Genomic DNA, 17,810 nt, shown 5'->3' on the forward strand with positions numbered 1-17,810 from the left:
TTCTCTGGACCTTGCCAAAGTTTCTATTATAAAAGGAGCCATATTGGATTACTTGTGTGTTACCAGAGAAATATAATGACAGCTTGCTATGTCCAAGATATGCAGCCTGAATGTTTTTGAATGGAGTGTAATTTCCTATAATAAATTCTATCTGCTGCTTATTCAGTGATATTCCCATTAAGAAAAATATTTTTAAGCTTTACTAAAATGAATATACATATAGACTATGCCATAAATTATCAATGGAATGTCTTCTGCCTTTGCCCTATTGTATATTCATTGCTTCCAGTTCAATACCATCAATATAAATTTTACTCACATGCATTAATATTAACCTACACATGAGGGCTGAAAGGAACTTTGAATTTAATCCAAGATGTATTTCCTATGTCTATTTTCTTCACATCTGTTTGTGTTACCTAAATATTTACGGACAGGTGAGGATGCAAGCATACCCAATTAACAACAATCAATAGAAAATCAGTCATTTAAATGACTAATGGTCATAGAAAGTGAAATTAAAGCTATTCCGAATTATCCAGAGGAGCCAAGGAAAACAGCTCCCACAGCGTCCCATTTGTGCTGGCTGCTCAGAGCACAGTTAATGTAGGTGGAATCCACAGTATCTCCCAAGTCTTGCGATTTACATGCCCTGAATGACGCTGAACTTGTCATTTATTTCAGTGTTGCAACTTTCTTTAGTTTTCTTCTGCTCTCTGTACAGCAGCCCCCAATAATCACACAGAGAAAGGAAATGGTGTGAAGCTGCCGGGGAGAAGTTACATGACTAAGCATGGCCTCCAGCGAGAGCAGAAAATAACCTCATGCCTGAGAACTTGTTAACTTGGGGGTAGTGACCCCAGCCAACAATACATCTTCTAAAAATCTGAGTATTACAATGTTTCCCTTTGGGTGTCATAATGGAGAAAGATTTCATTTTTCTCTTTATATGTTCTCTATTTGGTCAGTTTTTCCAAAGAGTGTGAATCCTATTAATGATCATTTAAAAACCACAACTGAGCTGAGTGTGGTTCCAGGCCAGCCTGGTTTACAGAGCGAGTTACAGGACAGCCAGAGCTATACAGAGAAACCCTATCCTGAAAACAAAAAACAAAAAACAAAAAACAAAAACAAAAACACAAAACAAAGTACAAACCAAACAAAAACAAACAAACAAAAACACAATTGTTTCTATCTGGAAAAAAAAATAGTACCAACCCTTAAAATGACCAGTAAGTTAACTTGTTTTCAGAGATCTAGACAATAGAGAGATAATACAAACTACACTCTCACCTCTTCCTAATCCTCCAAAAGGTCACATGTACTAATATGCAACTTGAGAAGCAATTTATTTAAACACTGATAAGCAGAACAATCCGTACATTTTTTTCTATTATAGTAGGCAAAAACAAGTCACTAAGTTTGTAATTTCCACTTTATATGGGAGAAAACACTATGCATCAGAAAAGATGGAAAAAAAAATCCTTTAAATGAAAATGTACCTGAGTGAATATTTTCTCCACATACTTAAAATGACAAAACACTAAGACATATGAAACGGCATTAAAAATGTCATTTTTAAGTATCCATGAAATAATTCACTGTTCAGAACTTTAGAATAGACTATATTTATCCAAATTTTACATTAACTGTGTTCTCTAAGTGGTTTCTTTTCCTTCCTGATTAATGAGATTTCTTGCTAGGCAAAATTTATTTAAAGCCATTAGGAAACACAAATAAGATAATAAAGTTCAGATAGTTTGTGTACTGTAGGAGATCTTTTGGCCAGACATGAAGGATGGTTTTGATCACTCTGTGTACCTTTAATTACTGTGAAATAGAATTGTATATCCAAAGTCATTTAAATCTATGGTACGAGGTCAAAAAGTGTTGGGGAATGCCAGCACTGTCTAATTATTCAGTGTTTTCACTGAAAGCCGAAGCATCTAATATCAACTGCTAGGCTGCTCTTCCTCCCTGGATAATTCTTGTGTTTATAAAATGCGAGCTCTGTTAACACTAGAACTTACTCAACACTAATCCTTGAAAACCAGTCACATGTTGCTACCAGGTTATCTAATACTCAGATCTCACTTTGGAAAGCACGGAGCTCAGGTCTGCAGGGATTATTACAAAGGAAAGAAATACTAGTACAGAACACAGAGGGAAGAACAAAATTGGAGTCCAAAACACCCTTGAGTTAGCCAGACCAAAATGAGAGCACCATTACAAGATCTGAGCACTCATAATCTTACCTTGAAGTATGGAGAAGAGTGTGAAAGAGGGGCATGGAAGGGGGGAGGACAGAGAGAGAGAGCCCTTGTCAACCTTGTCTGGACTCACATGCCTGTATTCCTACTGGGTATCTCTACTTACAGGTCTACTTACAGGTCAACAAAAGCATCCTTTTGTTCTACTTCTTGCTTTTCTAGCCAACCACATTCTTCTATCAACATTCTATAACCCAACAGAGAAATAGCCATTTGCCTAGGTGCTCCAGTCAGATGGTCAGATTCCTTAAGTCTTGCCCTTCCTTCACCATCAACCCTATCCATTGGCAAGTCTTACTCCTTCCACTACCGAAACAGACCTCAATTCTATCTCCTCTTCTCCATCTGCACTATGCTGGCCTGAGTCCGAGTGGTCACCATCACTCCGTAGGAATCTCATGATTGTATGTTCCGCTTTCACGCTTTTTCAGTCTGGATTGCACATAGTGAATAGAATAACAAACTTTAAAAATCAGACCAGGTACCTCTGCTACTTAAAACCTTTAGAACAAGCGTGTTCGAGTTTGCAGAGTAAAGTACACATTCCTGGTGCTGGCCCCAAAGCTGACACGGCCTTGCCTCTGACACATTGTCCCTTACACCAGATTCTGTGTGGCTGCTATGACCAGCTATATGTCCTGGATTTTGATTCTTTGAGTACACTGTGATCCTTGAGGCCTTTGGCCTTTGTTATCTTCTGTGCCATTTTATGGGGCTGTCTTCTCAGACTTTTCATTTACACTCATCATCATTCATGTGTACTTTCAAATGTCATGTCCTCTAAGAAGTCATCCTGGTTCCAGTCAGCAACACATCACCTTGCTCTAGTTTCTTCACAGTCTTCTGGGTTTCAAACAATTCACTGTTTTACACATGTATTGCCTGTTTCCCACTTCTGTAAAATTATTTCCATGATGAAAAAAAAAAAGTTGTAGCCATCTTGTTTTTGTTAAAAACACCATTGGGACAGTGACCCAGCCATTTGCAGAAACTCACAGTGCCTGCAATCCTGTCCCACGAGCTGAATGAGCATATCTATGTTTACTTGTTTAACCTTTTGAAACTGTAACACATTCTATTCAACAGGAAAATAGCAGAAGGAACAAGTAAGTACCAGGTGATCCTGAAGGCTCTTTAAATACTAAGAAACAAACCAACAAACAAAATCCAAGACAAACCCATTTGACGGTCACTTCCAAAAAGAAATGTAAAATCCCTACAGTGATTTAAGCCCGCCATAGAGAAAACATTAACAGCTGTTCCAAGAAGATTTCAACAAAAATGTTATTCAGTAGCATTCCTCCATTCTTGTAAATGCTTCAGTCATGTGAACTATGAAACATATGAACTATGAAAACATAGAATATATACTGTACTTTTAAAGAAAATCCTGACAGTAACTTATATAAACTGTCTCAGTTCCTAAGTGATAAATCAAGTGACTACCCTTCCATCTCTCTGCCAGGGAGAGATCACAATAGGACTTGAACTCATGACTTTCTATTTCAAGATCAGTTTTTTTTTTTTCCAGGATATCAAGTTGCTTGCATCCTCTTGGTTACAAATGAGATTCTCTTCGTCATTATTGACCTGACCTAAAATTAATCTTTTCAGATTCTGATGGAGAAAAAGAAGTCTCTATTTCTTTTACTGAGCATTGGGGGATGTATAAATTAATATAAAATACTAGTTTTACAGAATTTAAGAAAGTTTCCTTTCAATGTTTACAATCACACAACGATATTAGCAACGACAACAAATCATATTTGGTCTCCAAGGAAAATATTCACTGTGACATTTGTACATCCTAGGTGCCTGGTATCCCTGAGGGGTTGATAATTACAGTTCCTTCCCTTACTGTTATCTGAGCACAGACCAGGAAGTATCACAAAATGCACAGTAATATCATTAAGATAGGTTAATTACAATCTGTTGGGTTCTAGGAAAGATACATGCTGAGGAATATAAAATCAGAAATATACACCTTATACACCTTAGAGATTATTTGTTTATTTTGGACAAGCACTTTAATAGTAACTCAGTTTTCAGGGAGGAGAGAAAAATCTCAAGGGCAGTAAATATATATAAATACATATATATGTATGCATCTATATATGTATATATCAGTAGTTATATAGTAAAACAAATAGTATTGAAGAGTTTTGATGAGAAGTGTCTTATAGAAGAAAATTAATAGGTTGGGATTGTAACATCCTAGGAAGAAAACTAATAGAATGGAAACCTAAAAAAAAAAAAAAAGAATAATTATTTTCTTAAAAAAACAAAATTTTATTTTCTCACATAAAAAACCCTTCTTTATATGGAAGCAATGGCTGGAGCCTGGGTCCTCTGAACAGAAACTTGGTTTGGGTTTTCATAAAATAATGAGTTCCTGATAAGGAGACTTGGTGAACACAGTCAAGAGGTCAAGGGTCAAGCAGCTGTAGGTCTTAGTGATCACATCCAAGGTGGCATTAGCTGGACAACAATCCATAGGATTGGTGGCTTAGTTTTTAAAGATAGTAGTCCTTCCCACCCAGGGACTGTTGCACTCCTACGAACAACAGAGAAGCCACTTTGGGGCAGATCTACCATTCATTAGGAAGGCCACTTTCTCTCTCTCTTGAGAATTGCTTGGCCATTTTCTCCCTCCCTTGAAAATCCACCAAACACACACTGGATCTGTGTGGTTGCCAGAGCAGACGAAGTTGACAAGTGACTCTTTAAGATGTGAAAGCAGTTTTGAGTAATGACTGAGGGGAGAGCCCTTTGCACGGATCCTGACTCACTACCCTGTATGCAAATCAGTGTCCATCCATCCACTCATTTGCTGAAGTCACCTACTGAATTCCCAAACCAGGGTCTGGCATCGCTACCTACCACAAAGTTGACTTATGACATCTCTCAATGATGGAAGGTTTCAACTAAACAAATTGGAGGGCATTGCTGGCTAGCTAACCAATGACAAACTAGTTGGGACTATCTCAAGGGGACAGACTTCACTTTTCACCTCCTTTCCAGGTGGTAAGCATCAAAAGTGGCAAATTCAGGAAGAATAACATTGAAAACCACTCATTATTCTAAAATACACACAAATGTTTATCGACATAGTTGTTTTATGGAAAGAAGGAAGTATATGGCAGATTGATTTATTCTTCATCACAAGCTTTGATGGTTTTCTGATGGGAAAAATAAAGAGCATGGTGAAAAGCCATACATTTATATTTCTTGGTACATTAACAAATTTTGTTGGATAGAAAGGTCAAACAGATGTCGTTTTCTGTATTCCTAAGGGAATCATAGACTGCAATGAGGCAAATAGCATCTCTTTCTCACTCACAGAGGAAAGAATAAAACCAAACCCCAAAGCAAGAGATTAATAAGGAAAATAAACTTAGCTGCAATTTCCTTTATGTCTGTTTCCTCGCTAACATAAAGCATGTGAGGCAAGGACAAAAATACAAGAAAAGAGTGAAGATTTGCACATTTTCAAATTTTCAGTGCGCATGAACGTCAAGAAAGAAACCATAGCTTTTTCTAGAAAAATTTCACTTTATAAATTATGTTCCCCAAATCAAGTGTAATTTATGTCCAAACAGTGACATATTCAAAAGGCTTAATTGTCAATTACAGTAGTCCCAATGTTAATTCTTCAACCAGTTTCATAGCCCAGAGCCTAAAGGTAAAGCTGCCTTTTAAAAAGTGCTATTTCAGTAGAGCTAAAGCAAGTTTCCATATCACATTTAACAAGACTGACATTTGTTTATTTATTTTTCCTTTTAAAATGAATGGCCACATGGAAAAAATTCTATTTTTAAATATTAAGAGTAGGCTTCCAAATTAATTCTTCCATTCTGAATAAGTGTGAGGTAGGGTTTATAAAGAACTTCCGTATTTACCAGTATCACTGAGGCCTCTGTTTCGCTGAACATCTTCCAGGAAGAGAAATATGATACAAGTTACATTTCCTGAGAGTGAAGTGAGAGATGCCTGGAGTTTATAGTAAGTCACTTCTTTCCCAGCTGACATTCAACATCACCTGTCCACTTACAGGCAATTTGGTTAGCTGGGCTGGAGCGTCCGTTTAAATGCCTTCCCTCAGGCCTGGGGACAATGTTTGATTTCAGAGCCACAGAGAGTCTGAAATCTTAGCCTTTTCGTGTTTGCTAAGAGGATTGAGACATAGCTTGTTAATGGGGAAACAAAGCTTGGGTGATGCTCTAATAATTTCTCGCCTTTTCTGGTAAGCACTTGCTCATTGTGGTGTTGCAAATGACTTCCTGTGGAACTCAAGCCCTCCTACAAATGCCACCCAGCTTCCGAACAAAACCCAAAGCAAAAAAACTAGTTGCTCTTCAGAAATAGAGTCCCACCAGATCCACCCACGGAAAGTAAGTTTTGTCAGGTGTTTCTCACCTAAGGAAGATCAAAACATCCTGAGTAAAACTGAGTCCCCACAAGAGGTCCCTGGAAATCTGAAATGTCCTTCTGGGATCTCAGTGCTTGCTTCAGGATCCATTTAGAAAGTGTCACACCTAACTGAAAGCTGTGATTTCTCAATGACATTACCACAGCTACTATTTTTTTTCTAGCACGGTTGCCATTTGCTACCACATTTTGGGCTTTCACGTGAATGATGTTCCGACTCTTCAGACCAGCACACATGGCCTTTCAAACTGGCCTTGGCTCTCTAGACACTCTCACCCTCTTGTTCACTCACTACACAGGATCCTCTCAGTACCCTTCCAGTTGCTTTGAACTTTTAAATCACTGTGACTCTCCCTTGAACAGCCATCCTTTCACACTGTCCCCAGCTCACCCAGCACATTCATACTTCAAGCCTCCACCTTTCGAATCCTCCGTGAAACTGTCTCTAGCTAGCCTCATCTGGCCTCCTGGAGCGAATGTCACATACAATACGGCATTACATTCCATCCTAGCTAATTGTTGGCCTCTCTGTCTTGTGAGACAGAAATACCTTGAAAGCATGGATGGTGCCTTTATTCAGTTTTCAATTCACAGTGAGTATTCATGAACAATTGAGGATCCCAAGCAATACCATGTTAGAATTTCTTTTTCTTCAGAGTTGAACGTAATAGTGACACAATATCATAAAGCACTTTTCTCTATAGCCCTCCGAAGCACAGATAATTTTACATACTTATAAAGTGTGTGTGTGCCAAAAAGATCAAGGCAGCATGAAGGCAATTGAAAGAATTGCTGGTATTTGTATCTCTAACTTCTGAGCCCCATGGAGGGAGAACCAGGAGTCAGTAGAACTATATTTACTAAGAACTCTGTGAGGCTATGTGGATAGAGAAGGCTGCCTCAGTGCCCAGGAGAATCAGAGGAATTGGATTCCTGCCACACCCCTCCAAAGTATGTGTGTGTGTGCGTGTGTGTGTGTGCGTGTGTGTGTGCGTGCGTGTACGCGTGCCCATGCATATACACACAACTCTCAATCATAAGCCACAGGGTAACTTTGGTACCTGAAGACTGAAGGTCAGAACAAAGTTCTTGGTCGACATAAATTTCAAAGTTTACCATTGAGATTGTGATTTTTATCTCACAATTTGATAGCTTCCAAGAGTAATTGTAAGCCTGTTTTGTGATTGTTGTGTTATTTTATAAAAATGGGTTTCTACCAACATACAAAAAGCCTGTATAGTTGCTGTAAATGTATATAAGATCTTTTTAAATAAGAGATCATAAATGGATGCCATCAATTCTTCAATTAAGTCATAAATGTAGACCAGAGAGGTAGATAAGAGGGTAAAGGGGCTTGTAGCCACACCTGAGGACCTGATTCACTTCTGGGAGCCACTCGGTGGAATGAGAGATACAAATGACACAAGAGATCCTATGACTCCGAGTTACATGCAGTGGCATGCACATACACACAAACATACACACAAAGAGCATGTAGAGAAATTGATTCATAAATTCAAGGTTATTCCTATCTGTTTGAAAATCTGTGAGCATTATAAAAACTATACATTTGCCAAAACCTTAGGTCAATTAATCATTAATTAAATCTTCACAGAATTGTTATGACTCTAATAAGATTAAAGATGAATGAAAAATGTGCTCATGCGGCCTGCTTTCTTTTTCTTTCCTTCCTTCCTTCCTTCCCTCCTTCCTTTCTTTCTTTCTTTCTTTCTTTCTTTCCTTCCTTCCTTCTTTCCTTCCTTCCTTCTTTCTTTCTTTCTTTCTTTCTTTCTTTCTTTCTTTCTTTCTTTCTTTCTTTCTTTCTTTCTTTCTTTCTTTCCTTCTTTCCTTCTTTCCTTCTTTCCTTCTTTCCTTCTTTCTAAAAATGTTAGCTTTAAGCCACCAGGACACAGGCACCTCCAACACTCTTAAATCTTCTCTTTTGCTCTTCTGCTGAAGAATTTGGCCTTCAAGATGACAGGCTGCTTAGGGAGCTTGCCCTGCCTCAGAACTTGTAGTAGCCAGATCTTACTGGGAGCAACTCCAGTCCTGCTTTTTGTAGCATTGACCAATGTCTGCTCACTGACCAGTGAGCACAATTTATCCAGGCTGGCAGTTGAGTAGAGGCTCTGGTTCCTCTTTAAGTGGTAGCACCTCATACCAACTTTCCCAGAGTAACCTGGATAGTGTTTGTTGAAGTTGATCCTGTGATGAGGCCTCCTCCAGCATTCCTGTGGACCCCTAGGTGTTTGTGGTGCTTACTGATACATGGCATCTAGAGTTTCTCGGTCTTCTTCAGTCTGGATGGTATGGTTGGTGGTGGCAGAAAGGAAAGTGCCTAATATCCACTTATGAGTATATACCCTGTGTGTCTTTCTGCTTCTGGGATACCTCACTCAGGACGATCTTTTCTAGTTTCCACCATTTGCCTGCAAATCCCATGATTTCCTTGTTTTTAATTGCTGAGTAGTATTCCAATGTGTAAATGTAACACAATTTCTGTATCCATTTCTCAGTTGAGGGGCATCTGGGTTATTTCCAGATTCTGGCTATTACAAAAAAAGCTGCTACGAACATGGTTGTGCAAATGTCCTTGTATACTTAAGCATATTTTGGATATATGTCTAGGAGTGGTGTAGCTGGATCTTGAGATAGCACTATTCCTAATTTTCTGAGAAAGCACAGATTGCATTCGAAAGTGGTTGTACAAGTTTACATTCCCACCAGCAATGGAAGAGGGTTCCCCTTTCTCTACATTCTCTCCAGCATGTATTGTTACTTGAGTTCTTAATCTTAGCCATTCTAATGGGTATAAGGTGAAATCTCAGGGTTGTTTTGATTTGCATTTCCCTGATGACTAATATAATATAAGATAAACATACTAAAATCTGTACACCTAAACAAACTAAACAAGGAGGACCCAGGGTAAGATGATCAATCCTCACTCAGAAAGGCAAATGGGACAGACATTGGAAGAGGGAGAAAACAGGAAACAGGACAAGGGCCTATCACAGAGGGCCTCTGAAAGGCTCTACCCTGCAGGGTATCGAGGCAGATGTTGAGACTCATAGCCAAACTTTGGGCAGAGTGCAAGGAATCCTACGAAAGAAGGGGGAGATAGAAAGACCTGGATGGGACAGGAACTACACAAGGAGAGCAATAGAACCCAAAAATCTGGGCATAGCAGTCTTTTCTGAGACTGATACTCTAACTAAGGACCATTTATGGAGATAACCTAGAACCCCTGCACAGGTGTAGCCCAGGGCAGCTCAATGTCCAAGTGGGAACCCTAGTAAGGGGAACAGGGACTGTCTCTGACATGAGCTCAGTGGCTGGCTCTTTGATCACCTCCCCCTGATGGGGAAGCAGCCCTACCAGGAAGGAATGCAGAGGAAGACAATGCAGCCAGTCCTGATAAGACCTGATAGGCTAGTGTCAGAGGGAAGGGGAAGAGGACATCCCCTATCAGTGGCCTGGGGAGGGGCATGAGAGGAGAAGAGAGAGGAAGGATAGAAATGGGAGGAGACAAGGGAGGAGGCTACAGCTGGGATACAAAGTGAATAAACTGTAATTAATATAAAAATAAATAAATTTAAAAAAAGAAAGGAAAGAGACTATTTTATTTTTGTAGTTTGAAAATGCCCCATAGACATGTCTTCTGACTGAGGCTTTTCCTCAGGTGAGAGTCCCTCTTCCCAAGACGTAATGTCAAGTTGACAGACATCGTGATACTGTCCCATCATTTCTTCTCACTCCCATCCTCTCCCTTCCTGCCTTTTCTTTTTCCTTTTTTTTTTTTTTCCTTTTCTCTCACCCAAAAGTCATATCCTACCTACCCGGGGCTTCTGTTTTCCTCTGAACAGTTAAGGCCATCGCTGTCTGCTAGAGAGACAAGGCTGGTTTTCCATTGCTTCCCTTCCCATCTGCTGTGGTGCAGAGCGAGCTGTGTTTTCTACGCTAGCGTTCTCATCTGCACTATGGCACGTGGAGGAGAAACCAGTGCTTTCTTCGGAAACTGAAGCACAATCTCTTTCCTTGAATCTAGAAAGAGGTAAATTTGTAAAGGAACCACAGCCTCACTTGTGTTTACTTGCATTTTAATTGTTGCTGGCCTTAATATCTAAGAGTGTGCTCTGAAGGAGATAATGAAGACTTCTTACTTTACCGGTATACTGAAGATATGTTAATGATATGTAAATAAATCTCTTCAGAGTGTCTTCATTTACAACTCGTGTGAAATAAAATACTTAAGGTTTCTAAGTGCTTTGTCTACTCACACTCACAAACAGATAAAACATTTAAGAAGTTTCTGAACAAATAGGATAATTCATCTCTGGGTGCCGATATGTGAAATCTGAAGGAAGGATATCCAACTAACCTGAGTTCCATAATGAAAACATGAAGCCTTCCTAAGCCATGCGAGGTGACTGACTAGAAATTGAATGTTTCATGTTTTGCATGCCTGTAAAGTAGGACTTATATAGCCACGTGACTTCATGGTTGTGATCTCAAAGGGACTTCTCTTTTACTTTTTCTTGCAATTCATATGAGAATACTCCTAAATGTCTACGCTTCTGACATATCAGAGGTAGACCGTCTAGCAAAGATGTAATGTTGTGTCTGCTTAGCCTGCATTTGTATTTCCTTGTATTCTCAAGGCCATTTATTCCTTCATTTAACAGTGTTGTACTTAAAAAATGATGAGCAAAAGAACTCCCCACGGGACAAATCAGAAATGTTTTTTTGTTCTTTTTCATTGGGCTGAGTATTTGACAAACAGTTCTTTTACACACAAAAGTTTCTTGAAGGTTCTTCAGAATTGCATGAGAGAAGAAATCATGTCGCAGGTAGTTAATACGACACTCAGTTGAAGTATTCCTGTATTGCCTGATTTTCTTGTGAGCCCTATGATGGAGAGACTTAAGGATGAACTTGAAAAATACTGAAACTAGATTGTCAGGTTCTGTTATATTGCTACATGTATCTTGCTTAATCTCTGCTTGTTAATTTATATTCAACTAATTATAAAGTAGATTTGGAGGAAAAGAAACAAAGTTTTCCCAAACATGCGAGAGGATATTGCATCCCTCTTACTTTTGGTTGTCATTTTTATATTGAATAACTTGTTGTTGATAAAAAGAAAATCCCCGAATTTCCTAAAGAAACCTGAGATAATTCCTTATAACTATTTAATTTATTTAAATTAAGTGATTTTGATTTATTTAAATAACTCCCATCTATTATTTAAACCTTCTACAAGGGTTATCTCTAAATTTTTTTCAGATCTGGTACTAATTTTGCTAAATAGCTTGACTTAAAGAATTCAGTCTCCCCAAGCCCTTGGCTACATTTCATTCTGGAATGCCTGCGCAGTGACTCACCTCACATTTTTGGCATTCCAGATGACGATTAAGGAAGTGTCATCATGACATGAAGAGTCATGTGTAACAGCCAGTCAGTCTCATAAAACAGCTGGCCAGGGTTTTAGCTAAGTCACATGCCCCCTATATAGGAAGCTTTCTATCCCAAAACAAAAGAATGTCCAAAGGAAGGCCCAGGGGACACAGAATCGCTCCCCATAGCTTAATGTAACTGCAAGGTGATCCTTCAAAACCGCTCAGGAGTTAGAAGCTTGTGTCAGAGTGCTGAGCATAGCTTCGTGCCTCAGAATTTAGCTGTTTCTGAGTACTTGGAGAGTACCCAAGTGAGAGCGAAAAAACACGAAACACTGGTTAGAAAACCAGCCCATATGAGGGAAGGAATGAAAATTGGCCCTTATATGCCTGGTGCTTAACGTTCAGCCTCGATGACAGAGGGGGTGGGCTTCATAGCTTTAATCATGCTGTGCCCTGAAAGACAGAAGTTTTCGGATTCTTCTTGGTACAGTACAAAGGGAAAGCAAAGCTTTTATTTTTTTTTTGTTGCTATTTGTTATTGTTATTTATTATCATATGCTGGTTTTAAAAAAGATTTATCTATTTTTAATTATTAATATGCATCACTGGGTATGTGCATGTAGGGACAGGTACCTTAAGAGGCCAGAAGTGTTGGGTCCTCCTGGAACTGGAGTTACAGGGGGTTGTGAGCCACCAGATATGAGTTCTGGGAACCCAACTGTTCGTAAGAGCAATAATGTTCTTAATAGCTGTCTGTCCTTAGTTGCTGTTTCTTCCTTTCCTACATATAAAGTTATGAATTTCATTATGGCATTTTCATACAGACTTTATTCCTTTGATCCTCATCTTCGTTTCCCTCCTCCATCCTCCTGGCACCTTCCTGCAAGTCTCCTTCCTCAGTCCATTCTCTTGTTTTACACGTCACATGTACTCTACGACCTTCTGTTTTATTTTCCTCTCCCTTATGTTCCCCCTCTCATAGCCCCCTTTTAAATTTCATAATTATATATGGATTAATGAGCATATATTATATCATATCATATTCTCATACATGCACAGGGGAGAGAAATATGTGATGTTTGTCTTTACAGTCTGGGATGTGCCACTTAACTGAATATTTATGTTTACGTAAACATTTATGTTTGCTGTAATAACTAAAAGGAATCAGCCTGCCTGTCTGTCAGCAGGTGAATAGATAACGAAAATGTGATAAAATGGAATCTTTTCAGTTACAAAAAAAATAAAATAAAATAAAATTATGACATTTGTATGAAATGGACAAAGCTATGAAAGTTTTAGGGAAATGTAAATTTTTCTTGTGTTTTATATCCAGACATGAAGAGTTCCGGGAAGTTAAGACAGACTCAGATCCCTTAGCAGTGGATGCCTGGAACACTGTTCAGTGCTGAGTCATAAGGAAGCTCAGTGTTTGTTGACTGAAATAAGCTTTGGTTACATGAATTTCAGGGACTTACCAGGGCTGCTTCTCATTCATCCTTTAGCTGAAAAAACCATTTAGGGACGTCTATGGTAGCTATAAAACGCTCTAGTTCCTATTTGTAATGAGTTTTACTTTTAAAAACAACACATATGGATTTGAAACCACATGCCCTAACGCTAAAAGACTTCAGAGAATACAAGTATACAAGGATATGAAGATGATGGAACAGAATATTTTCTATCAAGTTCCATAAAGATGGTTTCATTTCTAAAATTCAGTCATTTGGGAATAATCCAACATACTGATTAAAGGTTACTCTCCCATATTTTGTATTTTGCAGTGCTGTTTATAATATTAAAAACTTGAGTTTGTAGAAAAGCCCATGTGAAAACGCCATTTATCCTGTCAGCTAAGCAAGCTTTCCCTGGCACTTTGTTTGGGTCCCATTACTGTTTGCCATGTGCCTACTTGTCTAGTGCATGTTTAACCTCCAGGCTCACTCAAAAAACAAACAGACAAACAAACAAACAAAACATGCCTTTCTTTTCTCTCTCTTTCCCACTCTGCTTCCCTGGGAAGATAAAGAGGTTTATGGCTTGCCTGAGGGTTTTTTTCTTTTAACCACTAATAAAATTGTCCTCAAGATTCCATTTGAGTTCATTGTTAAATTATTTTATTAATGAGGCTAAGAACCCTAATAGAGAGAAAAAAACTTACTCTGAAAAGTTAATTCAGACAGCTAGATAGTCTGTTACCCAGAATCTTTTAAAGTGTCAGTCTCCAATACTCATCCTCTGTTAGCTCAGGAAGTAGTGAAGAAATGGTCAGGAGTTTCAAATCAAGAAAAACACACTAGGCTTTTCAGACACTCCTGAGCCAATATACCTCTAATTGTACAGGAATATACATATAGAAGGTTAGACATAAGTATAGATATCTTGAAAACCCTTTCCTGGGCACACTTTGGGTATCTCACTTGAAGTCAGGCTGAGGATACTGAGTCTACTCAGATAGGTTCCTGATCCCCACATCCATGAGGTTTCTCCCCTCACGAATGTCACTGGAACATGCCAGAACAATAAAAGCAAGTTCAGGCACAGAAAGCATTTTCATTTTCCACATAAAATAGCATCTGCCTTTTCCCATGCTGACTCTGCAGGGCGGCTTATTTACAAAAGTATAAATAGCTGCAACTTTACTCCAGGCCCATTGAAAAATCAAAATGGCATCATGCAAGAGAAGCATCCTAGCATACTTGGCTCAGTGAGTGAAATGTAAGTGGAGAGGAGCCAAATGACTTGACACTCGGTAGTCAGCTTAACCAGACACCCTCCAGTTTCCTGTCTAGAGGAACCCAGGGTTATGCTCTAGCAGAGCTCAAAAATTCACTTTCGTTGACTGTCCAGAGGCTGGGGAGTGATTTACAGCCAAAGGTTGGAAAACAAATTTCAGTTCACGCCTAACACTCACACTACTGTGGATACAAAGGGGAAAAAGGCATCTCCTAATAGTGGGAATACTTGTTAAAAATCAACCTAATCTGCTTTCGTGTAAGTCCAGTGAATTTAAAATGACTCGCGCCAATCGGTTCTTTGCCCACATTGCCAAACTTGTTGTGATTTAAATCAACAGGAAAAAAGAAAAAGAAAAGGAATGCAATTAAAATTTGAACAGAATGTATTGCCTTTCCCAACTTTAATAAACGTTATCTAGTGGTAGTTGATCTCTCTCCCTCCTCCAAACACATGTGCATGCTCCTGAACTCACACCCATGCATGCACGCTTGCTATACCGTGAATCTCACTTTTCTTCACAGCACATGTGTAACCAAGCACTGAACTGCTGAGCTGCCCTCAGGGCCTGCTCATGAGACCACCCAAACAGCTCTACCTTATGATACCACATGACCCCTTAAATTTCCCCTCAACATCAAATTCCGCTCTTTCTTAACATCTTAGGTTCTCATCGCTGAACGAACAGAATGACATTAAGTTAAAGCTATCCAAAGCATCACAAAACAGGAAGCTTAAAAGAAATGTTTCTGAAGGGAACAACAAGTTATGAAGTTAGTCCCCTTAAAGAATCCAAGGATAGACAAAAAGACATGTGGTGAGAGTGAGGACATCCACGAAGGTCATATTCACTCTCACACAAAGACATCTATGCTGCATGCTAAACCCAGGGCCCATGGAACTTCTCCACAATTGTGATTTTAAATGCAGGAATGTTCAAGATTGACCTAAGACACAATACAAAAAACAAAAATAACAACAACATCCAAAAAAACAAAAACAAAATCCTGCCCACTTCAAGCTCTATTCTATATATCAAAAAAAGCACACAAAGCCAAATGGTTATCTTAATTCATCACAAAACATAGCATATACAAGTACCAGCCTTTTGTGTCTAAATGTACATTGAGCCTTATGTTTCAAAGTTCACATTTTAAAATATGATATCAGCCATGTTTACTTTAAATGCTAATAAGATTTTCCCCAAAATTGTATTTAATTTTCTAAAGACTCAATTGTAAAGGATTCAATTGAAGAGTTTTATCAATAACAAATATACATCATGTATTTGTTACAGCATTGGGGTACACTACTGAGCTTTTATTTTTTTTTTTGAGCAATAATTTGGGATATTCTTAAAAGATAATTTTGTAGTATCGTTAAAGTGAAAAGAAAGCAAATTAGTTTACTCACACAGTGTCTCTGACAAGAAGTGTGCCTCCCAATTTGAAACAGGTTTTATCACCTTCGCAAAATGCATGCCTCAGAGCAAAGCTCTCTGCCAGATCAAAGCCTGTAAAATGTGACATGTTATTAAACCCAGCAATAAACTCAAAGACACACTGATTTTTAAACAGGATTTTTTTGTTATCCATATACACAGGTTGATTGATTGAAAAATAAAATCCTCCTGTTTGAAATCAACAAAGATGTTCCATTTCTTTTTTCTCATTTTTCTTTTAGGGTACAGGAGAATAAAACTCTCTTCTCATGCAGAAGGTATAGCTATCTTTCTAAATAACAGTTTATAAATATAGTTCTTTTTTTGCTTTGCCTGGTTTGAATTTAAAGCAAGCCTCCTACATCAGCCTTCCCTGTGCTGAGATTGCAAGAGTACATCTCCGTGTTTGCTCCTCACAGATGTTTCAAAGGAATGAAATATCACTTTGCTTTAGTCTAGGAATTGACCTGCATGAATTATTACCATAGTTCACTGTAACATCTCTAAAATATAAACAGAAAATTAGATAGAATAAAAATAGTAGTCATTGATTTAAAATCTAAACAGCCTCTTACAAAACCATACTTCAGGAGAATTATATGAATGTGGGGAAGTGCTTAGAATCCAAATGCAATATACGTGATATCATCCTATATATGTGAGAGCACTGGAGAAAAACAGAAAGAGAATATGGAAAGGAAGGTGAGAAGGGGAGAAGAAGGAAAATAGGAATGTTGGTAGCACATGCCTAGAGTATGCTTTGGAAGCTGAAGCAGGAGGATACTGAGTTTGAGGCCAGCCTTCGATGATCTTGTCAAAAAAAAAAAAAAAAAAAAAAAAACCAAAAAAACGAACAAGCAAAGTGACAATAACAAAGACAATATTAATAACAAAAGAAAATAGAAAAACAGTAAAACAATGCTACACCGAAATTGTGTGGAAATCATGACTACATCTGTATGCTAGAATATCTCATAAATATTCTCTTTGCCAAATTGCAACAGAAGGCACAATGTTTGTGATTTTACACAGCTTTTGTTCTTGACCAAGGTGAGGTATTGTTCCTCACCAGTATAGAACTGAGATTAAACAGTATAGAACTCTGCTGTCAGTATTTTTCCTGCAGCATTTACCTTCCATTTCTCTGTGGATGTTCTGACCTTAACCTGTAATGTTAGCACAGTAGCACTAAGGCTCGCGTAGGGAAATCTCTTTCCTTCTAGTCAAGAGGATAAAATCTCTGGCTTGGCAGATACCTAACATCCCATTTGGGCAGGGTCAGTGAGCTGCCTGAGGGACCACCCTAGGACAATGGGTTTACTGTAAACCATACTAAAGAGAAAAGTAGAATAAGTATTCCGTCAATGGGATAATGTACTTTACCCTCCCTGAATCCCCTCTCCCTAATGCAGTCTCTGAAAGGGCCTCAACCACACAGCATCTGGCCACTATGAAGGGACACCGCAAACGTTCTGATAATGATGTAAACAAAAAATTCAGGCTAAGGTGTGTCTGGTGACAATTTTGCACAAAGCGTTACTT

The 17,810-nt window shown here is 38.5% G+C and overlaps 1 protein-coding gene and 1 non-coding gene across 2 annotated transcripts in view; both read right to left on the reverse strand.

Annotated features, from left to right (window-relative positions):
* The window catches only part of Col19a1 (collagen type XIX alpha 1 chain), a 305,509-nt gene that overhangs the window by 272,754 nt on the left and 14,945 nt on the right, over positions 1–17,810 (reverse strand). Inside the window, 1 exon segment of the mRNA XM_055608122.1 lies at positions 16,241–16,340. Within this exon segment, the coding sequence (XP_055464097.1) occupies positions 16,241–16,340 (100 nt within the window).
* Positions 4,812–4,901, reverse strand: LOC129677752 (small nucleolar RNA SNORA64/SNORA10 family). Its single transcript, XR_008720254.1, has one exon. It is a non-coding gene; the product is annotated as a small nucleolar RNA SNORA64/SNORA10 family (small nucleolar RNA).

The sequence above is a fragment of the Psammomys obesus genome, unplaced genomic scaffold (assembly GCF_907164565.1).
Source record: "Psammomys obesus unplaced genomic scaffold, mPsaObe1.curated_primary_1811, whole genome shotgun sequence".
Taxonomy (NCBI): Eukaryota; Metazoa; Chordata; class Mammalia; order Rodentia; family Muridae; genus Psammomys; species Psammomys obesus.